Consider the following 13,179-nt stretch of genomic DNA (forward strand, 5'->3'; position numbering starts at 1 on the left):
CATACAGTATTTTGGACTGGTGATGACAGTGTCTGTCAATCAGTCAGCAGCTGTTGGGTGGTTATTAATGAGAATGAACACTGTGGTTTTATGTAATCTTCTAACTTTGTTATTTGTGCCATTGTGAAATTACGAAAGATTTGATCTAATTTGTTTGTTTCTTTAGTTTGTGACCAAATAAAATGATCCCATTAGCCGCAGTATATTTTGTGCTTAAAGTAGATGTAAGCACGAGGACAGTCTGAACAGTGTTTGAGCATTAAGCTTTGGCTGTTAGCGATCACCTTGTCAGTATGTTTAGCCACATAGATTATCACTGTAAGCATTACAGCATGCTAATGCTAGCCCTAATCAAAACGCATTCTTGTCCTCAACTCCAGCCTTACATAACTCATGTACTGCGTCTCTGCTTACTTTCATACCTGAGTTGCTCTTGATGCATCCATCGGAGCGTGTGTGCGCGTGTGTGCGCGTGTGTGCGCGTGCGTGCGAATGTTAGAAAGTGCTCAGGCAAAGATAAAAGCGTCGTATGAATGTGTGTGTGATTGGGTGAATAAGACTTGCAGTAGAAAGCACTTTAAGTACTCAGCTGAGAAGGAAGGCGCTGTATAAGTACCAGTCCATTTAACTTACCCATGTCACACAAACACAGTTCAAAAATTCGAGGTTCAGAACAAAACAAAAAACTGAAGAGCTTGTTTTGCCCGGTAACGCATAACAGGCACGTGCACTCTACAAAGTAGTCTGTACATGTTCAATGTAGCAAATATTTTAGACTAATTCTTGTGTATCGTGATGAGTTCTAGTATAAAAGTTGTTAGTGTGACCTTCCAGTGAAGTTTATTTCTTTTTTGTCTCTTTTGTGTATCTTTCCATCTGAATATATTCCACTAAAATGGTCAAATTCCAGTCGCTGCTGGGAATTTTCTATTTTGTTTGCTCAAAAATAAATAATGCCTGCAGTAAGTATGGATTTGCCCGTTTGGGATTAACATATGAAAAGGTGAGAAAGACAGGAAAGGAAAGGGAAAAAACTTCTGAAGGGAAGATAGGAAAAAATGAAAACAGGGAGTAGCACAGACTGGCTCCACTCTTTTTACCCCCACACAGTTTGACACATGACTGGGCAGCACAGCTGCAGATAAGGAGCTGTGGTTCTCAGGTAGAGCACAGAGACTTGTGCTTTACTTTGGCCCTGTCTGTGGGGCCTCTCTGTCAGGAAGAAATAATAAGGCTTTCCCCTTTCACCCTCTGGAGCATTGAGATCAACACTACCAGCTGTCAGAAAAGGCACTCTACTGTGGAGAACTTATAACGGGTTATAACGGCACTTTCCCTTTTAAGGGTGTAATGGCATGTCAGTGGCATAGATGTGGTTCATCACGTCCCTGTTTGACAGTGACAGTGGAATGATGTGAAATAATCACCGACTGGTTTGCAATCCTCTGAGCTATACTGTAAATTTTATTTGTTAACTCTTGAAATTTCATTCTCATCCCTTGTGGTTTTCCCTCTTCAGGTGACCAAACAGGGGAATGCCGTGCTCACGGGAATCTGGGCTCGGCATTCTTCTCCAAGGGGAACTACCGTGAAGCGCTGACCAACCATCGCAACCAGCTGGTTCTGGCCATGAAGTTAAAGGACAGAGAGGTAAGAAACGCACAAATTGCAGCAGTCTTGAAACGGATAGAGCGGAATAGCTGTCATCTCAGAGGGCGATAAATTGATGTTACTACCATTCTTTCCCTTTTTCTCTCTCCCTGAGTCTCTTATCATGTTGTAGGTGTGAAATTGTGCTGTGCCTAGCATTCTTCAGCTCTGTCTTTTAGAGGGTACTTGAAGGTGGAGGCTGAAGGTCACAGAGATGCTGCTCCGCTTTGTCTATTTAAAAAAAAGAAAAAACTGGCGTCAAGTTAATGTAGAGAACAAGTGAAGGTGATGGCGGAGGACGAAGAATGAGGAAGTTGTAATAAAGGGCAGTAGGATAGCCTTGGCAGCTGTTTCTCCTTATTATCAATGCAAAGTATTTATGCAGATATTATGTAGATGTGTATCTGGTTTGTGAAGCAGTAAGTCTGGGACTTTGGAGCATATGCCTGCTTTGGAATGTAATTTAGAGAGATTAAGTTGTTTGAGGCAGCGAGAGAAAGGAGGAGTTGGAAGGAGAGAAGAACATGAAGGAGAGGGAGGAAAAAAGTTGGACAGACTGATCCACTTTTCTTTCAATTGGTGCCCTCTTTCTCTCCTTGCTCTGTCATCTGTTTCTCTCTCCCTCTCTCTGCGGTCATTGGTGGGGGTTGACAGGTGCTTGTTCCAACACAATTCCTGTCGCACATGCAGAAGAATGGCCTCTGTTTCCCCTTCATTCCTTATCCTTCCCAACAGGCAGGCCTGCTTGTTTATGCTGCCTGATATCGGGAGACATTTAAACGGTCCAGCCAGACGTGGCACAATGCGCCAGGATGAAACTAACTGTTGAAAATGAGGCCAGAGGTGCCCTTGACATCTTTCACTCTCACATTCTGAGAACATGTGCAGAGCACAAGTCAGATTATAAGCCTACAGACGCCAGAGTGAAACCTCTCTGTTATTTGATGTTAGTGAGGGATACAGGCAACACATGTAAGGCGTTGACTGCTCTCAGCTATTTGACTGTTCTGCTAAAAAGAAATGTTTTGATTATATGAGATATAGACATGAGATAGTTCTTCTGGCCAGAGTTTGTAGTGACATCTAAAGACTGCAGAGAAGTATATCAGACTATCTGCCACTAAGGCCTGTGCTGTCACTTCACTGTCGCTTCTTAAAAGAAAACAGTGCAGAAACAGTGCTTCTATATGTGAAACACAAGTGGGAAACTGACCACTCATGTCTGCAGGAACATCTTTGGGTCTATTGGAGGTCATTGAACAGCATTAATCGTTGCCTCATATGCGCAAGGTCTCGATTGCCCCCTGCACAGCCAGCCCTACTTGCCCCCCTTGTCCTCTTGTTCATCTAAAGGCCCCTTAATCAGAGTCATATGTGTGTCACACCACCTGGTCTCCCTCAGAACACACTGGAGCCGAGTGGAGAGCTCATTACAGTCAGCCTGGTGTTTTTGTTCCTGATGTGGATTTTTTTATCTGGCCTTTCTGAAGCTGAGGTCACTTCCTAGAGGCCCGAGGAAGGATGTTGTTGCTGCCTGGATTTCCAGTGTCTGGCCTGCAGTCTAAGGGTGTTATGAAGGCCCTCAAGCAGGAGATGATGCATAGATTCTCAGGGAACATTGGGAATTTGTGCCATTGGTGACTTGTAACAACTTGAATTGTTTAGTAAATTTCCTGGAGACAATAATGAAATCATCTGGTGAAATGGTTCATTTAGGAAAAAAAATGTTGCGGACAATGGAACTGAGTTAATGTTGGATGTGGGTTTTGATTGCGTTAAGCCTAAGGTTTTAATCATGAAGCTAAAATGCTTGGATCTAATATGGACATGCATGTGTTTATATCCTCTTTTTCCTACGTTTGATAGCACTCTTATATTCAAAATCAAATTCAGGTCATTGCAGCTCCTGGAGGTTTTTCTTTTCCATAGTATTTGTTTTCTGTCTCACCATGGGAACTGGTCCTGGGTGACATCAGAAGCCCAAATCCGATTATACCGGCCCTGATTAGTTGGCATTAGTGATAGCTATGTCAGGAATGACTCCTCCTATATATTAGACTAACACAACTCTACTCAGAAACCTCTTCTTCTTCATCACGGAAACCTATCAGCATCTGTGCTAAAGGTATTAGGGAAGCCTTTCAGCAGGTATCAGTGCTGCTGGCCTGGGAAAATAGTGACTTTCACAAGCTGCATAAGCTTTCTAGCAAGGCCTGATAGTGTCCATAAGCCATTAGTTAGTTATGACTAAATCATGAGTTTAGTGTATAAACTCTCATACGATGTGAAAATGTGTGATTTTTAGGACACTCAGACCTGATGTTAGCTGGTATGCTGTTTGCTTATAACCAGTTATTGTTGTTGTTTAGCCAGCGAGTTGTCAGCTGTTTGGAGATGGGAGGGTCACTGGTCTAGTCTGCTGACAATAAGTAATTGCGGCAATATTGGAAATAAATAAACTTCAATTCAGGAGATGAGGCTGAGGTGAAGATGAGGAAGATGAGGTGGTAATTAGGGATGAGAGAGAGCAGTGGTGGAGGAGGCAGATGAAGAAGTGCAAGAGAACGACATCATGAGAAACGATCATGAAAATATACAAGTACAAATGTCTGACAGTGCTTTTTGTGATTTTTAAATTCAAAGTAACTCATAAGGTGTTCTCTCTGTATGGCTGGTCTATAGCTACATACATAAAACCCGATTAGGTAAAACAGCAATTTCCATCTCAGTCCACGAATACAAGTTTGCTGGGCAACACTGCGGTTCCACCACTGCTATGTATTTTTAATGTATTCTAAATTTTTGAGAAAGCATCAATTTGTTGGCAGATATAATTACACACTTTTCAATGCTTATTTATGAATAGAATATTATTTTTTCCTGTTAAATACCCTGTAACAACTACTTACTCTACCTCTAAGTATCAATAACAGAGCGTCATTAACTAGGATGCTTTATAAAAGTAATTGGTATGTGTTTTTGGGCTGGTGCTAAGAATCAAAACCTGTCCTTTTCAGTGCTCTGTGGGACGTTTGCTGTCATTTTTGCAGGACCTTTTTTGAGAAGGCTAAGGCAACAGCTCAGCACATAGCGGAGATTCATGTACTCTCCGTGTATCAAACATACACGCAGTTACCCTCAGGAAAATCAAGGTCAGCATGCAGCCTAATCCTGCATTTTTCACAGAAAGCATAAGCTTGTGTTTACACATGCAGCTCGCTGCCCTTTCCTCTTTCTCACTGTTGTTCACATAGTCGTCAGTGTCCAGTCTGTGCACTGTGGATTTTGTTTTGTTTCTTTTGTCAAAACCACACATGGGATAACTTGTGTCTATACAGAATTATTTCTACTAAATAAAAAATAGTGTATTGTAGAGGAAGTCTTTAGTGTCCTGATGGCCTGTGTGAACATTCCACCAGGGACCTGACAACCTTGTCCACACACTTAAAGGGAGTTTCTCTCAAACAACATGCATAGCTGCATGCTGGGCCTGTCCTCTAGTGTTTTTAAGTAAGATGTCCACTTAAGGATTGGGTCACTGACCCCAGTGCACCCAAGCCTTAATGCAGGCTCTTTTTAGGATGAGGACCCTCCTCTATCAAGTGTAACTGGAGATAATCCAGGAATCAGTATTTTCCCCGTAGAAAGATTTCAAATGAATGCTATATAAATAAAACTTATGGATAGTTAGGTAGTGAAAATCTAATAGCCAGTGTCTCTGCTATAGAAACAAGGAACTGACTGTTAGTCAGCTTAATATATAGTAGGGGAATCCAAACTTTTCCTGCATTGGTGTCACAAGTGCCAGTCAGTCATGGCTGGTGTATTTGAGCTGCTAATTAGGGCTCACAGAAAGGTTCCCATAGTGGGATGCTCGCCCAAGCTAATCAGAGTACAAGGGTTATATCCAAAACATTGCATTCTTAAGTCGTTATGGATACAGATTATAGTAAGATTGCACTCATTAAGTTAATTACTGACATCTGAGCATGTGGTGATATCATTAGGAGAAGTCAAACAACTCAAAAAATCAAATGTAGCCAGATATGGTACAGGGGGGGAGCTAAAAGTGGACTTTAATGGTTACTATTCTTAGCCTTATTGGTTCTTTGTACAATGAGGAATTAATAACTCATCATTTTCATTACAGTTATACTTGTTCACTTTTATTTTTGCCTTGAAATAAAATATCTTTTTTGGAGAATGCTGCAGTAGCATTGTTACCATGGTTCTATAACTCTGATGAGTAGTCTAACAAACAGAAGTTATAGCTACCGCATGCAAAAATTCAATAAGTTGTTATGAACATGGGTAAACTCGTAATCACGTAAAGAGGTTATATGGCTTAACGTTTGTGACAAGGTAACATATACCTCATCGCGTATGTGTGCTAATAGTGGTACTAATAACACAACTGACAGTAGTAGACATAAATCAAAGCTGTGCCACAGTAGCTACTGTTCTCTGCAACATGGTGCACAGTTTCCTGTCTGTGATGAAGGAGCAGCGACAGACAGAAAACAGGGATCCCATATGAGGCTTGTCTATAACTCAAGAGGCAGTACAGTACCTGGATTCTGTAATGTCAGTAAAGACGCCAGGCCTAGGATGTCTTTTCATCTTCTAATAACAGTGGAAAATCTCTGTTGTGGCTCTTTATGGCACAGTTCAGCAGAAAAGTCAGGCATCCTGTTAGATCCCTGCTTTCGGCTGACCAGTGTGGCAATAATAGCTCATCGTTATGAATCTGAAATGATGAAGAACTGGAAAAGAGCAAACAAAACAGAAAAGACAGCAGAGGCGGGGTAAAGGCTCAAAGAATAAATGCTCTGTCATCCACGAATGGGAACAGGAGCTGCAGTCCAAACCAGTGAGGTCATTGGCTAGCGTGAAGTTAGTGTTTTTCTTTAGCTCACTGCTTTTTGGAAATAACCTTAAGCAGAATTTAAGCTGTCAGATATATGCAGAACAGATAAAACATAAGCTAACTTGCTAGTCTTTGTAGCTGTGTCTGTGTCGTTTCCAACTTTTGTTTTGTCCCAGTTTCCACACCTGGCTTTTTCCAAGGCCTGCCAGTAACCATATTTAACAAAGGCTCTCTCTGTCATTGTGAAACAAAGCTGTTAAACTAGGTCTTTCCTCTCAATACTCCTGTTTGCCGCCTCTTCTGTTTGTCTGTGACGTTTTCATCTTAAATACTAGGTTTAACTAGAAGGAGGTAACCCCTAATTTGGGCTGTGAGTATTTAGGAGAAACTGAGGCGGGCTGGCAGTGGTGCACTCGATAATTATGTTTTGTGTGATGTTAAAAAGAGTCTCCACTGCTGACTCCCCCAACCCCAAACTGAAATGGAAATCACAATCAGAGAAGGATACAAACAATGTTTTTTTTTGTCCTTTTTTTCCATAGGCCCCCAGACTACTACTTCATCTTCCACCACCATTCTCCTTTTAATTCTGGCTTTGTTCATCTAAGCTCTCCTTCCCTTTCACGCCATCTGCTGCAAGGAATTTGCCCCTCACGCTGAAAGTGACACGGACTGTTTCGTCATGGGTGTTTATCTTGCTGCTTGTTTGGGGCTGTATGGATCCTGCTGGACCCTAGCTGGTATAATGAGGCTGAGGGCTGAGAGATGAGCCTCTAAATAAGGGGTGAGGCAGAGGACTAAGTGTGGGTGTTCCTCTTGTCAGGGTCTGGGTTTGTCAGTGTTTGTCAGCACTCCAGCAGAGGAGGGGATCATTAAGGAGTCATTAGTGTATGGACGTGTGCCTCCACCACTCGTCTTGGGGCCCACGCTAATAGAGGATGGAAGGGGAGGGGGGCAGCTTGGCACCCTTGTCTTTTTTCTGTAACCTTCACTGCTTTGTTGATTAAAAAGGATTTGGGGATGATTAGAGGGGTTAATTTAGCAGAAATGCTGGGTGGGGGCAGGAAGAGATTGCTGTCTAACTAAATAAAAGACAACACACCTGTTTCTTACAGTGCACGCTTCACAGGGAAAGGTGGCTTTGTGAGGGCACTCAACTGTTGATATTAAAACCACTATGAGCAATACTACCTTGCACAGAAGTATTTGCTTCCTCACCTCCTGCTGTGCTGTGCTGAGGCACAGAGCTGGCTGTAGTGCAGCATGTCCAGCTCGCTTTGCCTTAATGACACACAGGCTCTCCTCGGCCCACTGGTTTAGAACTGCTCTGCAGCCGCTCGCTTAGCCATGAATCATGAGAGATGGACGGCAGGCATCAGCCAATGGGCCGTGACCAGAGCCGAGGTACAAGGATTGCGTGTGTGTGTGCTTTATTTTCAGCACACATCTGTGCTCCCATATTCTAGTGTGATGTAAGTGTGTCATGTCCTGTTCATGTGCATGTTAGTCTTGGAGCTTTTCAGTGTGCAAACAAACATGAAGCACAATATAAGATTGGGGGGGGGGGGGAATGATGGTTTCCACCTTTATACTGTTCCAGTATTATGGTGTGTGTACTGATTTGTCCCCTAACACACTACTGACCCAGAACATGGACTTTCATGCACACCAGAGTCCAGGCATCATCACCATGTGTATGTATGCACACGTATGCAGGCGTGTGTATTTGTACTGTGCATTTGCTGCATTCGAGGTGACGCAGTGTTGTGTCTCCCCCAGTGGAGCATTTGGAAGGCTGTCAGAGAGATGAATGACTGCCGTTATATCGACTAGTGCTCCCTGCCGCCTCCTCCCTCTTTCCTTCCTCAGTGCCCCGTGCTCCATTTCTCCTTTCCTCTACCCTTCCACATCACCTCCACTTCTTTTCGTTTCTTCTCTTCCATTTCCCCCCATCTTCGTGTAATTTTCTTTCCTTCTCTATGTCTGCTTTTATAGAATCACACGCCATATCGCTATATTCTCTGTGAGCATTGCCTTTAGAAAGAGCAGAGACAGTGCAGTGTTGCAGGATTATTTGCTATCATGGGCTTGGCTTTTTTAAATTGACAGCAAATCTGGATGTTGCATGGTCTCTTTGATTTACTGGTTAAAGAATCAATGCAGAAGCATCACAATCCCTGTCTCTAATGCTACTCTAACAAGACTTAAACTCTATAGTTCCTTGTGTGGATTGAACTTCGCAGAATTGGGAAGTTGAGCAATTTGTCTTAAACAACAAACCTTGTCTATCTTTTCATCCCTTGCTGCTCCAATCAGTGGCGAGTGATTAAATAACAAATAAGCAGTGTTTCCTGACATGCTGTTGTGATGCACTTTATGATCATCACTGACATACGCAGATAGCGATCGTCAGACACTCCGGAGACAATCCATCGTGCTCCTTGCAGTTTCCGCTGCGCCTCAGGACACTGAGTACGCCGTAGAAATTTTAATCATTGGGAAAATCAAATGTCCGCTCATTAATCTGTGCAGAGAGATTTGATGTCGCACGGCAAGAGGGATGAAGATGGAAGGTGCCAACTCATCTTCCCTTAGAAAATGTGTAACAATAAGGGATGAAGCCTGATTAAAGGTGCCAGCCAGTGCACCATTAATCTACATGGCTTTGATTGAAATAAATTGGATGCTGGAGTACCCAACAGAAAAACTCCTAGCTCTCCTTACCAATATTTTGAATACTCCCACTGTAGTGCTTGCTTTCTGGGGAGATTTCAAGTGGTCCAGGCATCCTGGATAATGTGTTGTCTTTTAGTCAGGGATTAATTCATTATCTCGTCACATCGGTGTAATCCTTATTACACATTCGGTGAGTCATTCTCATGTAAATTCGGATAAATGCCATCGGGTCAATCTTAGTGTTCTTCACCGGTGACCAGAAATGTGTCACGCTCTAGATTCTGGACAGACCTCCCACTTAAACCTGGCACTCCCTCCTCCTCCTTCCCTCCGGCCCTAGTCCAGCCCAGCCCTCATCCAGGCTGGCCAGAGAGCCATTTAAAGCTCTGGAACTGCATCCCTTTCTCCGGCCCAATCGATAGTGGAGCTGTCAGCAAGACGAATGGAGGCTTTAGGAAGTCCATTTTAATGAAGGAGAAGGAGCAAAGGAAAGAGAGGTACTTGGAAAAGGGTGGGGGCAAAAGGACAGGTGGAGGTCCACTGAAAGTAGCTATGAAAGGAATAAAGAAACACAGAGAGTGAGGAAAGGGGGAAAAGGAGAGAAGCAGAGCAGGAATATGTGTGTGTGTGTGTGTGTCTTTATTGAACGTGTGTGTAAAATTATGTGTGCGCTGTGTAATACCGTCTGCATTGAAGGTTGGTGATGGGTGGGCTGGGTTGATTTAGCTACAGTAAGACCTATTTCTAGCTCAGCAGTGTGAAATGGCTGCTTAGCTACAGTAACTTGTAAAGCACACTCCAGCACAGAAACCTATATTAGTTTTATCTGGCCTGCACACCAACACCACATCAAGTCTGGCTCATGAATCATGTCAGCAGCCCTGGGGTAAAAAGACATTGTTGTGACAAGGGAGAGCTACAAATCCAAGGAAACTCCCTCCACAGCCACCCTCTACCTACACACTGGCAGATCAACAGATCTGTGCACGTTTGCATTTAGAAGATGTCCTCTGGAGCGGACATTTGATGCATACGATTCTGTTGGCGGTGCTTGTTTTCAGCCCCTTTAACAGGCATTCTGAGCTGATACCATTTGCCTTGCGTCAATATGCAGAAAAGGATACATGCTAATTGGTCATTAGCGGTAGAGGCTCGAGGTTAGGCACAGTCAGTGGTGTAGACCAACAATCTCTTCTGGGCAGTGGCCCAGCTAAACCCACTGGAGCGATTACTAGCCCTTGATTAGTCAGTGCGACTGTGAAAATGATTGGCCATTTATAAATATAACCTGCTGTCATCAGCCAAAAAGTTGACAGAACCCTCATGGCATGAAATAAATACACGAGTTTCTATATTTCATTTTACTGTTATAAATCTCTAATAATCTATAAGGCCACTGACAAGTAAGTTGAACAGGGGATTTTGTTAAAAGGCAATATTCTGCTTGGAAACTCATCCGAACAATACTTTGACATGTATCAATCACCTAAACACTCTACAACCCCCCCCCCCCCCCCCCACCACCACCACCACCACCACCACCACTCCTCTATGCCAGTTCCTGAAGGCAGTGGCCTCTCCCAGTGAGACTATGATGCTCAAGCTGCTCTGGAATGGTTTGATGAACAACACAAAGACCCTGACACACTGACCCAGCCTCCAAACTGCCAAGACAACAATGTGAATGAGCATCATCCTCTGGCTGTGCTGAAACACACCAGAACCTCTGAAGCCCCACCCCACAACTCAAAGGATCCACTGGTGACACTATAGGATACAGCAAGAGGTCCTGTGTCAGCACCGTTATGGGTCAGACCTGTTTTGGTAGCACAAGGAGGAACTTTACAATATTATCCATGTTTTAATCCTGTGGCTGTAAAAAGTTTCCCTTTCTTCTTTCACTGAAACAGGTTGCGTTGGAAAGAAATGCTCCCTCCCCTCTGTGTTTTCCTTTTCTCCTGTATTTAAAGAGTAAAGCCAAAAATAGGACGTCGCTATTCAGCCATCTGTAAAAAGGATGAGTTTGTCCTTAGAGATAAGGTGAAATTCAGAGTTTTGGACAAGTCCATGTGTGTTTTCCAAATGGTTTCTGTGCTACACGTGAACAAGAGGTCTCCCGTGGGAGTCAGAGAGGTCAGTGCAGCTACAAGCATTTGATGTTTACATTATATATAGCTGCTGCACACACAGGGATGTAGGAGGCGGCATATTTGCACAGTGAGGAAATGGTCTTTTTGCATGACTCCCTGACATCACGCCAAAGACGGGGGATTATAGCTCCTCAGTTTGGTTTGGCGCAAGCTTCCGCACAACTCCTATACGCTGAGATTTGTTCTCTTTGTTGCTTTGTCTCTCACCACTCTTATCTTTAGCTTTTGTCCCGACTTACAGCAGTGTCAGCGTTCTTGTCCTTGTGGCACGGTATCCAGACCTTCCAGAGGCTTTCTTGGACGGGAGCCCCGGTTTCTGTATGAGGAGGTGGATTGTGTCTTTGTGGAAAGCCATCAGAGAGAGCAATAAAATGGAGAGAAAATACGATGCCCCAAGTGCGTGAAATGAAAGTACTCCATCTTAGGAGGGGATGAAGCCCTCTGGGTTCTGCTTATACTTGACCTTGCAGCACACGTGGTTTGGTCTCTAAATAACAGTCAAGTCAGGAATTAGCTGGCTACACATCAGTTTTGGAAAAATCTCTTGAATGTGCAGCCTTAAGTGTAGCATATTCAGTAGAAGTCTCAGAGGTAAACAGTCGTCTGGTTCATTTTATTGCTTCCTTACTCAGAACTAAGTTGCTATTGCTGGTGCTGTCGGTAGAGTTAGTTGGCTTTTGCTTCTGACCAGGTGTGTCCATCTCAGGTTGGATTGGCTCTCATCAGACATGCAGACGCACACAAGTACACTGATGGACCATTTATCCTGAGATTTAATTACGGTGGACAGAGCAGTAAGTTTTGATTTCATAGTAAATAAAGTACTGTTTAACCGTCCTGCATTATTAATGAGCTAACACAACTTAAAGTAGTAGTAATTTACCTATTTAATTAAATGCAAAATGTAAAAACTGAGTAACAAAAACAGGCCGTTGAACAGTGAGGTGCACATATTGTTCCCATACTCGGAGGAAATTACATCCTTGACTGGAAAAGGGAATTTTAGTTTTTGATATTTCTCCTGCAAATTGGCCATAATTGGTTCATATTGTTTTTGATACCAGACTTGCTTTTACAGACTGCACACAGCTGTTTGTGTGCGCTATGTTTTGTGATTGCGGTGAAAGCATTTGCCCGCATGCATATGTGTGAGCTGGGTGTTTGTGAATATGTGCACGGGCACGTTTTTGACTTCATCGCCATTCGGAGAGGCTTAGCGTGATTAGAGTTGCGTGATCCTCTGAAGAGTTAATGATGAGAGAAGCAGTAGCTCCGCGGAGGCCAATCACACACTAGCCTCTGACAGCACACGGAGGCTTATCTTGCTCTATGCAGTGTGTGTTTCTCTGACTGCGTGTTTGTGTGTGTGTTTGTGTGTGTGCACCACATGGGCTCTAATGCGTGGGAACATGTATTTGATGGGGTTTAGCTATCATTTCTCATGATAGTGTGTATTATCATTTACCATGAACACCATTAAAAATATGCATGATTTCTTTGTCTGGGTGTTTGGCATTTGGGGGTTTATGGACATACAATGAAGAATCCATAATCATATAGCTTCATTATGCCAGTGCCAGACATAGATCCAGCACAGGAGGGGCTCTTGGTACCTCCGGGTCTCGTTCGGGGCTACACACCACACTGAAGAAGGCCGTTGGCTGTTTTCCCCACCCTCCCTTCACTCTGCGGGACTGACTGACAGGCTTAATGACGCTGTCGGGGTTACAGCATGTCTCCAACTCATTTTCGAATGTGATTGAAGTTCGCAGTGGGTAGCTTTTCATCAGTGTTGAGCAGACAAAAGGGACCTTTTTCAGTATTGTCTTTGTATGT

General features: G+C 43.4%; 1 protein-coding gene across 3 annotated transcripts in view; it reads left to right on the top strand.

The window, feature by feature from the left end:
* LOC113033618 (tetratricopeptide repeat protein 28) overlaps positions 1 to 13,179 on the top strand; it is a 188,038-nt gene that overhangs the window by 123,782 nt on the left and 51,077 nt on the right. For all 3 annotated transcript variants that reach the window (XM_026187594.2, XM_026187595.2, XM_026187596.2), the window contains one exon: positions 1,520 to 1,650. In XM_026187594.2, the coding sequence (XP_026043379.1) occupies positions 1,520 to 1,650 (131 nt within the window). The remainder of the gene's footprint in view (positions 1 to 1,519; positions 1,651 to 13,179) is intronic.

The sequence above is a fragment of the Astatotilapia calliptera genome, chromosome 12, assembly GCF_964374335.1.
Source record: "Astatotilapia calliptera chromosome 12, fAstCal68.1, whole genome shotgun sequence".
NCBI lineage: Eukaryota > Metazoa > Chordata > Actinopteri > Cichliformes > Cichlidae > Astatotilapia > Astatotilapia calliptera.